The following is a 14,650-nucleotide window of genomic DNA, read 5'->3' as shown; positions in this document are numbered from 1 at the left end:
ATAAATTTAGCTGTCTTTCCTTCATATTACGTTGGGAGGTAACATTCATAGTATGTCATTCACAGTGTCTGCATGTGTTGGCAGTTCTAACATAAATGTACAACGCTAAACACTGTAAACAGATAGCTAGCTTGGTCGGGCAGCAGTCACAAAATAAGCAAGTTAGCTGGTTGGAAATCCTGTTGCAGTTCTCTAATCCGCTCTTCAGCTGGTCTGTAACTAGTCAAATTATAAGGTTTACTAATCGGGATGTCTGACTTTGACGAAGACCCAGTATTATCGGATGTGGAAGGAGGAGAAGAACACCTTAAAGAAGCCGAAGATGAGAAGGTATGAAAGTAAATGGGGGGCATCTGCCGAGCATATTTGCAGCTAACTCGTACATGTTAGCGGATATCTCTGTGCTGTTAATTTGGTATGAATCACGTGCCTCCCCCTGATTACCCAAACAGACTCAAGGTAATGTCTGATAAAGTTGGAGCTTGTCTGTTTACTCGTGTGTGTGCACCATTCAACCCCCTACACAGGGTATTTTCTGGTCATATTAGTAATAGGTCACTAGTTTCCAAAAGAGGCCCAGTTTATTGTAAAGTACTCCCACAAGTGGTTTTGAAGCTCTTCCATGTTTAAATTCTAGTTGTTGACTAATTAGTGACAGTTTGAGCCTTGGGAGTGGCCCTCCTCTGCTGGCGGTTCCACTAACATGGATTAAGCCTAGTCTTAGAATAAAAACATTTATCAATGAAGATCTTCATTTTTTTTCTGACGGTAGGCTTGTCCGGGAAACTGTCTTGGCAAAACGGTCAAATCAGTGGCTAGTTGTTGTTGGTCCATTACTATCCAGATATACCTTGGTTAAGAGAAGACTTTTGAATGTTAATTCTGTGTGGCATAGGTTCAACACAGTGTTGGAAACAGTTGATATATTGACATGACAGCATCACACAGTTGCTGCAAATTTGTCAGCTGCACATCCACGATTATACACGCCAAGGTGCTTTATTGGACTGCGATCTGATGAACTTGCTGCCATTTTCAAGAGACCAGTCTGAAATTATGAGCTTTGTGACATTGCACGCCATCTACCCGAAAGCACCCAGTAGAAGATGAGTACATGAAGAGAGCGCTATTGTCAGCAATGACTGTTGATACAAGAGAGACTGAATCCATGCTTTCATGTTGTTTACATCAATTTCTGACCCTATCATTCAATGTTGTAGCAGAAATCAAGACTCAACGTTTTCCAATGTTTTGTTGTCCAATTTTGTGATTCTGTGGGAATTTAGATTCAGTTTCTTACTCGCAGGTGACAGGAGTGGGACTCAGTGTGGTCTCCTGCTGCTGTTGCCCATCCTCTTCAAGGTTCAACATGTGATGCATTCAAAAATACTCTTCTGTATATTTTGGTTGTCATGTGGGATTATTTGAGTTACCATTGCCAACTCAAAGCAGTCTGGCCATTCTTCTCTGACCTCTGAGATCAACAAGAAATCTTTGCTCACTGGATATTTTCTCTTTTTTGGACTACTCTCTGTAAACCCTAGAAATGTTTGTGTGGGAAAATCCTGGTAGATCAGCAGTTTCTAAAATACTCAAACCAGCCTGTCTGGCACCAAGAACCGTGCCACATTCAATGTCAGTTTTCTTCTCCAATCCTGTGCCCAGTTTCAGTTTCACTGGGTCGTTTCAGCCACTGACTGGGTTGTCTTAACTCTGTATGTATGCCTAAATACATTGAGTTGGTGCCATTTGATTGGCTGATTAGATACTTACCCTAATGAGCGGTTGAACAGGTGTACCGAACAAAGTGGCTAGCCTGACCTTCACCTTACATGATAACTTGCTGTCATTGGTTTATCATTGTGCAATTTAAGCTGTCATTCATTTTGTGTTTTGAATAAAATAAAGTTGTAGGACTTTTGTCGTTTCTGTGTTGAAGCCACTAGCCTTTCATTTATATCTCATTTTTGTACAGGTAGAAGTTCAACATTTAACCCAAGAAATCATAAGTCAAGGGCTGTCATTGCTTTGCCGAACAGGAAATGGATTGGCACACGCATTTGTCAAGCTGAACCTTCAGAAAAGGTAATTAGAGAAAGATGCCCGCAGAGCAAAACTGTTCTGTTATTTTGAACGAGTTTCTTCTTCTGATTCAAACCAGTTTTCTTCACCCTTAGAGGACTGGAGGATATAGCTGCAATCAACAGTTATATTCACATACGTTTTCTGGATTTATCCAACAACCACCTTACTGATCTTTCTCCTTTGTCATCTCTGACCCAGCTTCTTTGGCTCAAGGCAAGAAGAAATTCCTTATACATTTAGTTAAGGACATCTTTGTGGCAGTAAGAATCCCTTTAATTACGTTTATTTAATGTAATTCGTCTTTTGTAGGTCGACAATAATTCTGTGATGTGCTTCAAAGAGCAACCGTTTGCTCAACTGACCTACCTGCAGTGGCTGAGTATAGCAATGAATCAGCTAACTGATGTAGATGGCCTAGTTGGGCCTGCCTTGGAAAGCCTCAATCTTACAGGTTGGTTTACTGGTTTTACGTCAGGTAAAGTGGAATGAATTTATTCAGCTAATCTGGCGATCTCTACGGCAAGGTCAGTCAAGTAAGAAACAGTTAATAGTTGGTTCCCTTATCCAAGAAGCAGAAGTTGTCTTGTAAGTATAATAAAATACGTTAAGCGAAATATATTGTCACTGTTATTTGATATAAATAGTTGTTCCTGCAAAAAGATGGGAATTTACTATTCCACGTTATCACTGTTAAAAGCAATATTTGACTTAACTAAAGATGCCAACAAACCTTGTTCGCAGGTAACCATATTCAGAGGCTTAATGGTTTCCAGTACGGCAGTTTTGCAAACCTGGTAACTCTAGAGTTGAGGGGAAATCGCTTGGAAACCACTGATGGCATCAACCTTCCACATCTCCAGCAATTGTATCTGGTACACAAAGTGTCTTGGTTTGGTTATTAACACAGACATGATTGATTAAGTTAATCCTTTACCACTACACTAATCCCCATGTAATAAACCAGGTACCTGGTTGCTTGTGACTAGTCTTGCTTTCTGTCTAGGCCCAAAATGCTATCAAACGTCTTGAGGGTTTGGAGAAGTTAGAGCGCCTCACCACACTTCACCTTCGAGACAATCAGCTAGAGTCACTCGACGGCCTCAGTCCCAGCATGAAGTGTCTTCAGTACCTCAATGCCAGGTGCATGCAGTCACATGGAAAACTTCAGTCCTGTGAGAAACTAAGTAGACACCATAATTAACTAGATGTAACTTGAAGTAATTGTGTATGACTTATTCAGTCTCTTACATTGTGGAGGAATTTTGGTTCACTTCTTTACAACATTGCTTCAGTTCGTTGGGGTTTGGGGGCATTTGTTTATGAACATCTCTCTTAAGGTTCTGTCAAAGCATTTCACTGAGACTGAAGTCTTGACTTTGACTGGGACATTGCAACACTGTGGCACTTTCTTTTCCAGACATTCTGTTGTAGATTTGCTGCTGTGCTTGGGACTGTTGTCCTAAAATACTTTGGTGTACAGAAAAGTTTGTGTTTCACTCAATGATTGCAAGGTGCCCAGGTCCTATGGCTACAAAACAGGCCCAAATCATCATTCTCCACCACCATGATTGACAGTTGACCCGAGGTGTTTGTCCTAATAAGTTATGTTTGGTTTTCACCACAAATAGTGCTGTGCATTACAGGCAAACATTTTCACTTTTGTCATGTCTTTCCAAAGGACATTGTTTCACAAGTCTTCCGGTTTGTTCAATGCAGCTTTGCAAATCTAAGCTGTATTGCCAAGTTTTGTTTTGTTTTTTAGAAGGAACAGACTTTTTCTTGCCAACACTTCCAATTAAGCTGTACTTGATCATTCTTTTTTGTCACAAATTAATCAACTCAGGGAATCAAGTGTAATTTGAGTAGTAGCTTGGCTGCTACTTACCCTCTTTTTAATTCCAATGGAAGCAGTTATGTTGTACTTAGTTTTTCACAGCCCTGCATAAAGTCCTATGGATAACTTTATTTTTCACCTGACTGCAATGTGTTGTAACAATAGAGATCATTCATACTAACGCTTCCAATAATCCAGTCAGTAAAAAACAAAACATGGTATTAATCCCATAATTTGTCTTCTTTCTCCCTTAGAGGCAATGCAATCATAGATGAGAATGCTCTACGATACATCGGCTTTCTGTCACAAAGCCTTCGCGTGTTGGTTCTCTCTGGGAACCCAGTCGCGGAAAATTCCGAATACCGGATAAATGTGCTGATAGTAGTGCCACAGCTGGAAAGACTCGACAAAAATCCTGTCTTCCCCGAGGAGAGAGCTGAAGCCTGGGAAAGAATCAGGGTAACAAAAAACAAAATATTTTTTTATTTTTGGTTTTATTTTTTACCCTTTTGATTTAGTGACATCGTGTAATTTCAGGAACTTCAAGAAGAGGAAATGTATGCACAATAAGATGTGTAATTATGGCCAGAATGGGGAAGTGTTGGACTGACTTCATTTTTTTTAAATGGCAGACCTGCTGTCTGTTGATGAATGACCAAATACACCTCTGTATGAAGTACTCTGTTTGTACAGTAGCTCAATCATCCATGACTTTGCACAAAAAGTGTTTTTCATTTCCATACACTCATTGTTACAGCTGAGCTATTTTTAAACAATAAAGTTTTAGAAAATGTTTATTTCTGATGTGTCTAAATGCAAAAATGACAACTGATGCAAGCTGAAGTGACTCTGGCGAGTACCTTGTGCCTTAGTACCCTGTATTGTTCATAGACGGTGGTGTTAGACAGACTCCATGTGTTTCCCTGAGTAAGGATGAGAGAGCAAAATCTGCCGTCGGCTTCCTTGTTGGCAGCCATCCAGCTACAGTTTTAAGGGGACAGTGACATTATGGGCCTGTGTGGCTAATCAGCAGATTTCGGAATCAGATCCTGCGTTTGTTTGACTGGCATTTAAACACACCATCATCATTCCATAAATATAACCAGGACGTTAACGTCCCACTTGAAGAAAACATACATATTATAGTAAGTTAAGAAAGCGGTATTTGTTCGCACATCAGTGCAGTGCAGCTCCACTTATGGATACCTGTATTTTCCGTAAGGGTAGTAGAATAGGGGTCCACGCTTTTGTTACTGTTATTTTGGAAATTTACTGATTTTAATGAAACGAGATCGGCATGAAGCAACATTTGTATCTTGAACACGCTGAGAGGGACTGACGGGGGCGGCTTGAACCACTGCTCTCCCTCCAATGGTTTGATTTGGTGGGCGGGGCTGTTTGAGGAAACAAAACCCGTCCTGTGCGACATCTCCCCCTCCTCTCCTGTACCACCGGGCAGCTAGCAGCTCAGTGGCCCAGCGTTGACACGACGACACCGGGGAAGCAGCCTTCGCACTGAATTAACCACGATTACTACCTGAAGCAGGCGACCACACGTCCGTAAACCATGACTAGCTACCACAAACCCGATGAAAAGACTCTGCAAGGACTGAAGGACGTCGCTAACAAGCTCAGGATCAACTCCATCAAGGCAACATCCGCCTCTAACTCAGGGTAAGTTGTTCAGAGTTGCAAACATTAGCTGGAATATTAAATAAATCCTGTATACAATTAAAAACACACACATATATATATAGTATGTGCTATAAGGTTACTGGGGCGAAGGCGTGCACCACCTCTGGGCCTGGTTGCACGTGCTGCAGATTAAATTCACGCGGTTACCGAGCCACGGGAAGCCGCTAGCAGCAGGTTTGCTACCTAATGTTATGCGACTGCTCTGCGAAACGTTTTAATAAGTTACGTTGTGACTTGAGGGTAGCCGAGCCTACAGCTATTGCTAAAGCTACCACATGCTAACAGTGTTTGTTTAGTTTTTTTCTCTACAAAGTAAATGACGGGCTTATTTACTGGTGGCTAGACTCTTAGGCACTCTAGCCTAGCATACATGCTTATAACACTTCAAGTCAAGTGGTTATTAACATCAACAGGCGTTTACTAGCTAACAGAAATCGCATGATGATAGGAAAGGATGGATCTCTTGGTTGGTTTGAGGCTGAGTTTTGCTGCTGGCTCTTAGTCGGTCAAATCGCCAGCTTGAGGATATCTGCGTAAAGTATGGTAAGTCTGGGAAATGGCTACTGGGAAGGGGGTTTGTGGTAATACTTTATCATAAATATTGGCGTTCCCAGAATGCCAGAATTTTCTTTTTGAGCTATCGCTGATATCTTCCGTGTCACTGTCGGGAAGTAACCCAATAGGTTGATTCGAGTCCAAGCGGGAAGTAGGAGTTGACGAGGGTGTAGCTTTATAGGGATTAGTGTGAGCGCCCTTTGCTCTGTTAATATTCACTTTAGAGAGCAAATGGATCTATACAAGGGTTACAGTATCCAAAACTCAACCGTAGTTTGTGAGTTGGCGCTAATCAAGTCATGTCATCTACTACATTTCACATACATCACAACACAACACTTTGTTTAGACTTGTGTGACGCAGACTAAAGCTTAGAGCAGCATATCCTGCTTCATAACATCAAATCTGAGACAGAAAAGTGGCTGTCGGAATCAAAGAGGCAGTAAAAACCCTCAGCTTCATTTATAGTATATGTCAGTCACCTGGCCAGATGCTTTAGTTTGTGCTTGATTCTCTTGCAATTATCCCTCAGCCAGTTGGTGTGCATTGTGCAATTTTTTATTTCTTTTTCATAATCTCAAATGCAGCCTTAATAGACAGTTGACTAACCTGTTTCCTTTTGTTTCTTGACAAGGAAATGCAGGAGTTTATTCTAACTGTACTATGAGGGCTTTATAAAGATTATATCCGTTTTAAACAAAGGACTTCTTGAGGAGCATTGTTCCTCAACAGTCAAAGAAAGTTACACTTGTGCCTCTTTCTTTTCCTTGTGGTTTTTCTGACTCTACTTCATTTCTCAGCAGGTTGTCTCTCAACAGAAGAACACGTGGTAAACGGAGCATTGAGTTATTTTAAAAGGTTTATGCTGATGTTTGTTCAGATTGGATCATTTGTTCCAAGCATGGTTGATATGCGATTTAACCTGCATAGGGAAGCTGAGACGTGTTGGGCAATGTGGAATTTCTAAATGGTTACAGTACTCGACGACTGTGTAGCAACTAACAGTTTCACAAGATTTGTTTCCTCTGAAGTGTGGTAACCTGGCTGCCTTCCTGAGGCAGTGATGGTCTAAAAATAAATAACAATTAACAATATATGACAAAGAGCATCATCGTTTGGCATATTAAATGTTTGCTGTGTCTTGTAAAACTAAAACTGAGCGTTTGTTTTTGTTTTTTTGGGTTGTTGTGTTTTTTGTTTGTTTTTTTTTTTTTAGTGCAGCAACACATGCATGTCTATGCACTTTGGGTGGAGTTTCTTTTCTTTCTAACTCGTTGGCATTTATACTGTCACAGTAGCTTTTCTGTTCTCTCTCTCCAGTCATCCCACATCATGTTGCAGTGCAGCTGAGCTCATGTCCGTGCTCTTTTTCCACGCCATGCGCTACAAAGCGGATGATCCTCGCAATCAGTGTAACGACCGCTTTGTTCTCTCAAAGGTAGGTGCATATCCTTTAATTGAGATTAATTGCTCTGTATTTGGTCAGCAAACCTGAGATCCGTTATCACTCTCCTTCTTATTGCCAGGGTCATGCTGCACCTGTCCTGTACGCTGCCTGGGCAGAGGCAGGTTTTGTGAAAGAGTCTGAGCTGGTTAACCTGCGTAAGATTGATTCTGACTTGGAGGGACACCCCACACCAGTGAGTTGGGAATCTTGAGGCCCATTCTGTTCATTATTATTTTTTATTTTTATTTTTTTGGAAGAAAAAGACAAAATTGTGTGCAAGCCACTCTCTGTATCATGTAAAACTTCCCTTCTTTCCAATTCTTCTTTTCAAACACAGAAATTGGCTTTTGTTGATGTAGCTACTGGATCTCTGGGACAGGGTCTTGGGGCTGCATGTGGGATGGCCTATACCGGCAAATACTTTGACAAATCCAGGTCAGTGTGTTTATGTATCAGTGTCAAATCATAAGACTATCAAACATTTCTTTAAAACTTGCACAGGGTTACCTGAAATATATTTGCACAGTTGTCAGTGTGTGGTGTTAATCTAAAGTGGATGCTTTATACTCACATTTGCTCAAGACCACTTAAAAGCAGTCTTATTTACTCTAACTAGGAAGTTTCTTCAGTGGTGAATTCCTGTTACTACTGTTGTTGTTGTGGTTTTGTTGTTGTTGAGCATAATCTGTTGCACTGCAGCAACAGAAAAGTTCTCAAAGTAGATATTATGGAAATTCTCATGTCTGTTATTAACTGGCTGTGTTGTAGTTATCGTGTGTACTGCATGCTGGGAGATGGCGAGTGCTCAGAGGGCTCAGTTTGGGAGGCCATGGCCTTTGGTTCCCACTACCAGCTGGACAACCTGGTGGCTATCCTGGATGTTAATCGGCTTGGTCAGAGTGAGCCCGCACCTCTGAAGCACGACATGGAGATCTACCGCAAACGTTGTGAAGCCTTTGGGTCAGCACGTGCATTTATCTCAGCTCATAACCTGTAGAAACAAACTGTCCAAACTTGACCTTATTATTTTTCTTTCCCTGTATCTGTCTGCTTTTTGATGGTCTACAGACATGTTCAGATGTTAATAACATTCTATGTGTGTAGGTGGAACACGTATGTTGTGGATGGACATGATGTGGAGGAGCTGTGCAAAGCTTTCTGGCAGGCTCAGCAGGTCAAAGGCAAACCGACCTGCATTGTTGCCAAGACATTGAAGGGCAGAGGCCTCAAAGGTTGGTGTGAATAACGTTTTTTTGTGCTTATTTACTGTATCTAGTTAGAACTGTTCTCTGAATTTTAAACATGACTTATTTGCCACTTAACTGTAGGTATTGAGGATTTGGAGAACTGGCATGGAAAGCCGATCCCCAAGGACAGGGTGGATGAAATCCTGAATGATCTGCAGTCACAGATCCAGGTGCCCAACAAAACTCTCTGCCCTGATCTGCCCAATGAGGACACATCGCCAGCTGACCTTAGCCCCATCTCACTGCCTTCACCTCCAGAATACAAGAAGGGAGACAAGGTACCTTCAGAGTTGCTTGTTTGTGTCTAGTTTTTAGTTTTTGAGTATGGGATCTTTTGGAGTAATGGGTCCAAAGTCACTCAACACTGAGTGGTCAGCAGTTTAAAGTTTACTGATTCAGTTGTCAGCATGAATCTTATTTAGCACGAGTGGTGGCTTTGTTTCATTACTAATATGGCACAAAAACACCACCTGGAACACTGTTGTCCACACTTAAGGGTCTTTATATAATAAAATAAATGAAATATAATTCTAAATATCCACTTTCCTTTGCTTTTTGTCTGCTCAGCCACATGCAGACTCCTGCTAGGTTAAAGATGGTGAGAAACGTTGCAGTGTTTACCTGTAGATAGAGCAGCGACATGGACATCAGTATTGACTAGCAAATTTTTCTTATCTAGGGATGTAGTTGATTAGAAAACTAGTTTAAAGTTTACCACTCTGGTTAGTGGACACCAGAAACTAAAAGGTTAAACAAATTTTTCACAATTTAATGTAGAATTTGCTTAATCCTTGGGACTGAGATTTTACTGAGCTGTTGTAAACCAGAATTGTGAAATTAGAACAGTTTGGCACTATTTTAACCTAGAAAGAAATTGGTGAATTTATTATGGCTTAACTAAAGAGTGCATATCCACAATAACCTGGAATAAGAAACGACTGGTGCTATTAGCACTGCTAACATTACCCCCACTCTGCAGTTATCTAGTAATGGCATCATGTGCAGTATTGTGCAATGTTAACCTCTTCAAATACCTTTGAAGTACACATGCAGTATTTGTACAGACGGTGTGTACAGGGCTTAAAATCTTCCATGACTGAATCCCAGTGTGCTATTTTATATTACACTGTTTTATATCCCCATACATGTCAGAGCTGGAAGATTAAGCACATTTTAACTGTCATTATGATTTTGTCTTTGAATGATTGTGAAAACCGTTTACATTTTTTGTTCCTATGTTATAAAGAGGGTGCACCAGTTTTTACAGCAGTACAACTTTCTTCAGCTGGAAGTAAATCTCAGACTTTCCACACATGAACCTGTGAAACATCGGATGTAGTCTGCTTTTTGCAGCTTTTGCTAACTGCGGGGTGATGCTGTCTGAAATGAACACGATTTCAAAACCGATGTGTGTGAATTATTGTGACTGTGCAGAATATTGTGCTGCTCATCATGTTGGTAAAGGTTCTTTTTCACATGTGTGTGTTAAAGTGGATATAGCTAAGCATAGCAATCAAGGCTGTTTGTTGCTTAACCCATTGTATTTTCTGTTAGATGGCAACAAGGCAGGCATATGGTGTGGCACTGAAAAAACTGGGCCAGGCAAGCCACAGAGTGGTGGCACTCGACGGAGACACCAAAAACTCTACTTTCTCAGAGACCTTCAAGAAAGCCTTCCCTGATCGCTACATCGAGTGTTTCATCGCTGAACAGAATATGGTAAACGATCCTTCAGTGCTCAGGCTGATTTATGCTAACTATTAGTCAACCTATTAATCCTGGAACCCTGTAACAGTTATGAGAGACTAGTACTTGGTTTGCTCTTCAATGCTATAATCTGCTCCAACTTGGTCTAATCTGTTGCTATACATTCACACATGATAATCCGTCCTGTCTGCTGCTTCTCATTTGTGCCCAGCTGACTTTGCACTTAGACCCTTACCTAACCACATCCACTGTCATTTTAAACTAAACAGTGTTGCTGATGTCTCTCCTTACTACCGCAGGTAGGAGTGGCTATTGGCTGTGCCAGCCGTGACCGCACTGTTGCATTTGCCAGCACTTTTGCAGCATTTTTCTCCAGGGCCTATGACCAGATTCGTATGGGAGCCATCTCTCAGACGAATGTCAACCTGGTAGGGTCTCACTGCGGAGTCTCCATCGGTAAGCTTTTCATCTACTGGATTTCTATTGAGCAGTGCAGGTGTGTGAGTGTCTGTCATCGACTCATTGTATTCCGGCTTCAGGTGAGGACGGTCCGTCCCAGATGGCGCTCGAGGACTTGGCCATGTTCCGCGCCATCCCAACATGTACTGTGTTTTACCCCAGTGACGCAGTGTCCACAGAGAGAGCTGTTGAACTGTCATCCAACACAAAGGTTGGTGGCCACCTTGTGGTAGCTTGTCCAAGATGTCTTCATCCTGTTGGAGAGCACTCAATATATTGTAATGCACTTTCCATTTTCAGGGTATATGTTTTATCCGTACAAGTAGACCAGCCACTGCAGTCCTCTATTCCCCAGATGAGAAGTTTGAAGTGGGTGTAGCCAAGGTAACTTTTTTTTAATCCCTTTTTCGTTATAAATCTAATGCAGTCAGTCTTCATACCAAAATGCCCACCCCCAAAAATGTTTATACACCTATATCTCTGTGGTCAGGTGGTTCGCCAGTCTGATGATGACCAGGTGACTGTCATTGGAGCTGGTGTTACTCTGCACGAGGCCCTTGCTGCTGCTGATACGCTGGCTGCTAAAGGTAACCCACACTGCCCTCTAGTTGACACCTGCTGCTATTGTTATGAGGACACACAGGGCTTAATGCAGGGACTCCTCAACTGGCCAGTGAACCACTATAGCCTCTATAAACCTGTAAATTAATTTCCTTATGCATTCTTATAGGAAAGAACATCCGTGTGATTGACCCATTCACCATCAAGCCCCTGGATGCTGCTACCATTCTGGCCAGTGCCCGAGCAACAAGGGGACAGATCATCACTGTGGAGGACCACTACAAGGAGGGTAGGTTGAGTTCATGTGTTTGAGTCTGTGCATACAGAAAGCATGTTTGTGAAAGGGCAGGAATTTTCTTATGGAGGCAACAATTATGGCTCCTAGACGTTAGATGGGTTTGGTTTTAAAAAACAAAACTAAAAACAACTTGAATAAAGGAGCATCATATCATTATTTGCTTTTTTTCCTTTGGCTGTGTTGTAATTTAAAAGAAATGCCAACATCACTTTTATGCATTCATTCCTTTTGACGGTCCTCCTTTGTCCAGGTGGTCTTGGCGAAGCAGTGCTGTCAGCAGTGGGAAGTGAGCCCGGTATTGTTGTGACACGTCTGGCAGTGACTGGTGTTCCCCGCAGTGGAAAGCCTCAAGAGCTTCTGGACATCTTTGGCATCAGTGCTAAGTATATTGCCGAAGCTGTGACTCAGACCTTCGCAAACTAAGAACTGCACTTCATTTTCCCTTCTCGTTTTTGTTTTAAATCACAACAAACTTGCAGCTACCAGGCACAACCGTGGAAAACCTAACTTTCAGTTCCTACTTGAGTTGTGCTAACCCTGTATTAATATCAGAGATGAAGGGAGATGAGTGCAGTGCGGTCATAGCCTGTAGTGCTGATGGTACTCCCCTATGTGCACCTTTTAGTATCCTTACCTCCAGATGGGTTCTGCCGTTTGCTGTTATACATGTTTTCAGAGTCTTGTAAGGTGCACAGTTAAAAGCATCACTGAATACTGTACTTAAAGTGTTATGCTGATAGATGAAAAGCCCATCATACAGCAATGTGTCCTAGTGATGAGCTTCAACATCTGTGGCACCAACCATCAATGCGTTCACATTCCTGGCAAGCGTTCCTGTTGTCCTCCCTCTCAGCTGGTAGCCAAACCTCTTTTTTTATAAGCAGCGCTGTTACTGCTCGTCATATTATCATTTACTAGATTACTTTAGTAATTGTGTTCAGTAACTGCCTTCAGTGCTTGGCTATTCCGTTTTTAAACATCCCACTAATGTTTCCGGACCACACGGGTGTCGCACAACATTTCCAGCGCTTAAGGTCACAGAGATGCTATTACTGCTGTAGTGTTGAATTAAAAATAATTCTCCCAATGCTGTTTGTCTGTGCTTATTTATATAAGCCGAGGCCAAAGTGTGGACCAGCAGTCGCAAAGTAACTGTCAACAATGAAAGTTTCCACTGGTTAAAAACACACACACACACACACACACACACACACACACACACACACACACACACACACACACACACACACACACACACACACTTACTTCATGAAAAATGAATTGGTGTAGTAATGAAGTTATAAAGGATCAAAATGATAATTTATTCAGTGTGGAGGTGAAAATATGAATGGCTTCATTTTAAATAAACTTAAGTTAGTCTATAAATTACAGAAGTGGATTCTGAAGAGCTCACATGAAGTGATATCTGGACCCTAAAGAGGTTGCACAGTTAGTCCGACCCCTGCAGGAGGGCACATCAATATGTGGTATTGCTAGGTTTGCTGTGTTTTCTACCACAAGAGTATGGAGCAGAATCCAGGAGACAAAGTTCATGTAACATCATTTCAAGCTTGACCAGTTCTGTGGTGTGTAAGTAGTCGTCCAGGAAGGCATTTCCACAGACACACACAGGCTCAGCAACAGCACCCTGACTGCCTTTAGTTATCAAGATGAAATCCTTAAACCTATTGTTGGACCTTACATTGGTGCAGTGGGTCCTGGGTTCCTTCATACTCTAAGCCTCCACGCTTGCCTCACCTAAATCCAACAGAACACATCTGGCATGTTATGTGTCATTTTCATTTCCCCTAAACCAGACCTTCCCAAAGTGTGGGGCCCGCCCCCTAAGGGGGGGGGAGGGGCGGCGGCATGAAAAGGGGAAAAAAACAACAACGCTTGGACACTGCTAGCACGGGGCTCCCACACAAACGCAAAGCAGGAGATGAAGCATCGCTGAATATGTTTCCAAACCAACTTCATTCTAAGCCAAAGACTAGAAAATATGGTGAAGCAAATCTTCCCTTTGGTTTCACCTGCACAAGTGCGGAGGTAGGTCTCCCTGCAGGATTGGTTTTCCCTGCGTGGGGAGCAGCGCTGGGCTGTTCAAATCACGGACAAACGGGGTCCTACATTCTTGAGTTTTAGTTCACAAACACTTGTTGTAATGACTAACTACTCCTGACATTTTGGAGATGTTAGCTCTTTATACAGTAAAGTTACAGCTGGATACAAATAACATCAGGCTGATCCTGCCACGATTCGTTCCCCCGGTTTAAATCACGGACAAACAGGATCCCACAGCTGTTTATGTTTTTAAACCCATTTTGCAGAGGGATTGAAAAATGTATTGACAGCAATGTTGAATATTATTACACAGGAAAAAAACAACTACGTGTAAAATAATCACACCGTGACGCCTCTGCCTTTGTAAATGGAGGGACAGTAACTGCCTGTTTATATGTAAGCCTGTAAAACCTGAAGATAGAGACAAAATACTGTTAATCTGACTATCTGCCATTCTGCTCTTCATCCCATGTAAGCAATAACGTGGCGCACAGCGTGACGTGAAAAAAGGCACATACCTTTAACTTTGCGTGACGAACTCTGTATTCCTCGTCCACACATAAACGGAAAAAATGAGTTATAAAAAATCTCCGTTTTCGGTGATTCGAAACGCCGTTTACGTGGACGAAACAGCTGCGTGTTCAAAAATACCCGTGTAGGTGCGGACATAGTTTATTTTCTTACTACCTGCATTACTT

At 41.9% G+C, this 14,650-nt stretch overlaps 2 protein-coding genes across 3 annotated transcripts; both read left to right on the top strand.

Annotated features, from left to right (window-relative positions):
- Positions 1 to 135: 135 nt before the first annotated feature.
- Positions 136 to 4,714, top strand: lrrc23 (leucine rich repeat containing 23). 2 transcript variants are annotated; one of them, XM_084916503.1, is made up of 8 exons: positions 136 to 330; positions 1,976 to 2,085; positions 2,178 to 2,298; positions 2,395 to 2,536; positions 2,827 to 2,957; positions 3,089 to 3,225; positions 4,174 to 4,378; positions 4,457 to 4,714. In XM_084916503.1, exons 1-8 carry the CDS (start codon positions 250 to 252, stop codon positions 4,487 to 4,489), a joined length of 960 nt encoding a protein of 319 aa, XP_084772629.1. In that variant the 5' UTR covers positions 136 to 249; the 3' UTR covers positions 4,490 to 4,714. The 2 variants fall into 2 exon arrangements, with proteins under 2 accessions (XP_084772629.1, XP_084772628.1); XM_084916502.1 differs by having other exon boundaries at positions 4,174 to 4,714.
- A 643-nt stretch (positions 4,715 to 5,357) lies between these two features.
- tktb (transketolase b) lies at positions 5,358 to 12,975 on the top strand. Its single transcript, XM_084916496.1, has 14 exons — positions 5,358 to 5,593; positions 7,490 to 7,607; positions 7,696 to 7,809; positions 7,954 to 8,051; positions 8,385 to 8,576; positions 8,721 to 8,848; positions 8,945 to 9,141; positions 10,418 to 10,582; positions 10,870 to 11,026; positions 11,110 to 11,240; positions 11,330 to 11,413; positions 11,520 to 11,616; positions 11,760 to 11,879; positions 12,139 to 12,975. The coding sequence occupies exons 1-14, from the start codon at positions 5,487 to 5,489 to the stop codon at positions 12,309 to 12,311; spliced, it is 1,881 nt and encodes a 626-aa protein (XP_084772622.1). The 5' UTR covers positions 5,358 to 5,486; the 3' UTR covers positions 12,312 to 12,975.
- The last annotated feature ends 1,675 nt before the right edge of the window (positions 12,976 to 14,650 follow it).

This window comes from Perissodus microlepis, chromosome 20 (genome assembly GCF_051167445.1).
Source record: "Perissodus microlepis isolate ML-2025 ecotype Zambia chromosome 20, ASM5116744v1, whole genome shotgun sequence".
NCBI classification, from domain to species: domain Eukaryota; kingdom Metazoa; phylum Chordata; class Actinopteri; order Cichliformes; family Cichlidae; genus Perissodus; species Perissodus microlepis.
Note: the sequence above shows the minus strand (reverse complement) of the source record. Positions and strands in the feature narration are given on the sequence as shown.

Bases quoted from the DNA above. Each gene is read 5' to 3' on its own strand.
- lrrc23 (XM_084916502.1), top strand. From the start codon at position 250: ATGTCTGACTTTGACGAAGACCCAGTATTATCGGATGTGGAAGGAGGA. The intron at 2,299-2,394 runs GCAAGAAGAAAT...CGTCTTTTGTAG, and splicing joins CCCAGCTTCTTTGGCTCAAG to GTCGACAATAATTCTGTGAT. The intron at 2,537-2,826 runs GTTGGTTTACTG...CCTTGTTCGCAG, and splicing joins GGAAAGCCTCAATCTTACAG to GTAACCATATTCAGAGGCTT.
- tktb (XM_084916496.1), top strand. From the start codon at position 5,487: ATGACTAGCTACCACAAACCCGATGAAAAGACTCTGCAAGGACTGAAG. The intron at 7,810-7,953 runs GTGAGTTGGGAA...TTTCAAACACAG, and splicing joins TGGAGGGACACCCCACACCA to AAATTGGCTTTTGTTGATGT. The intron at 8,577-8,720 runs GTCAGCACGTGC...CTATGTGTGTAG, and splicing joins AAACGTTGTGAAGCCTTTGG to GTGGAACACGTATGTTGTGG.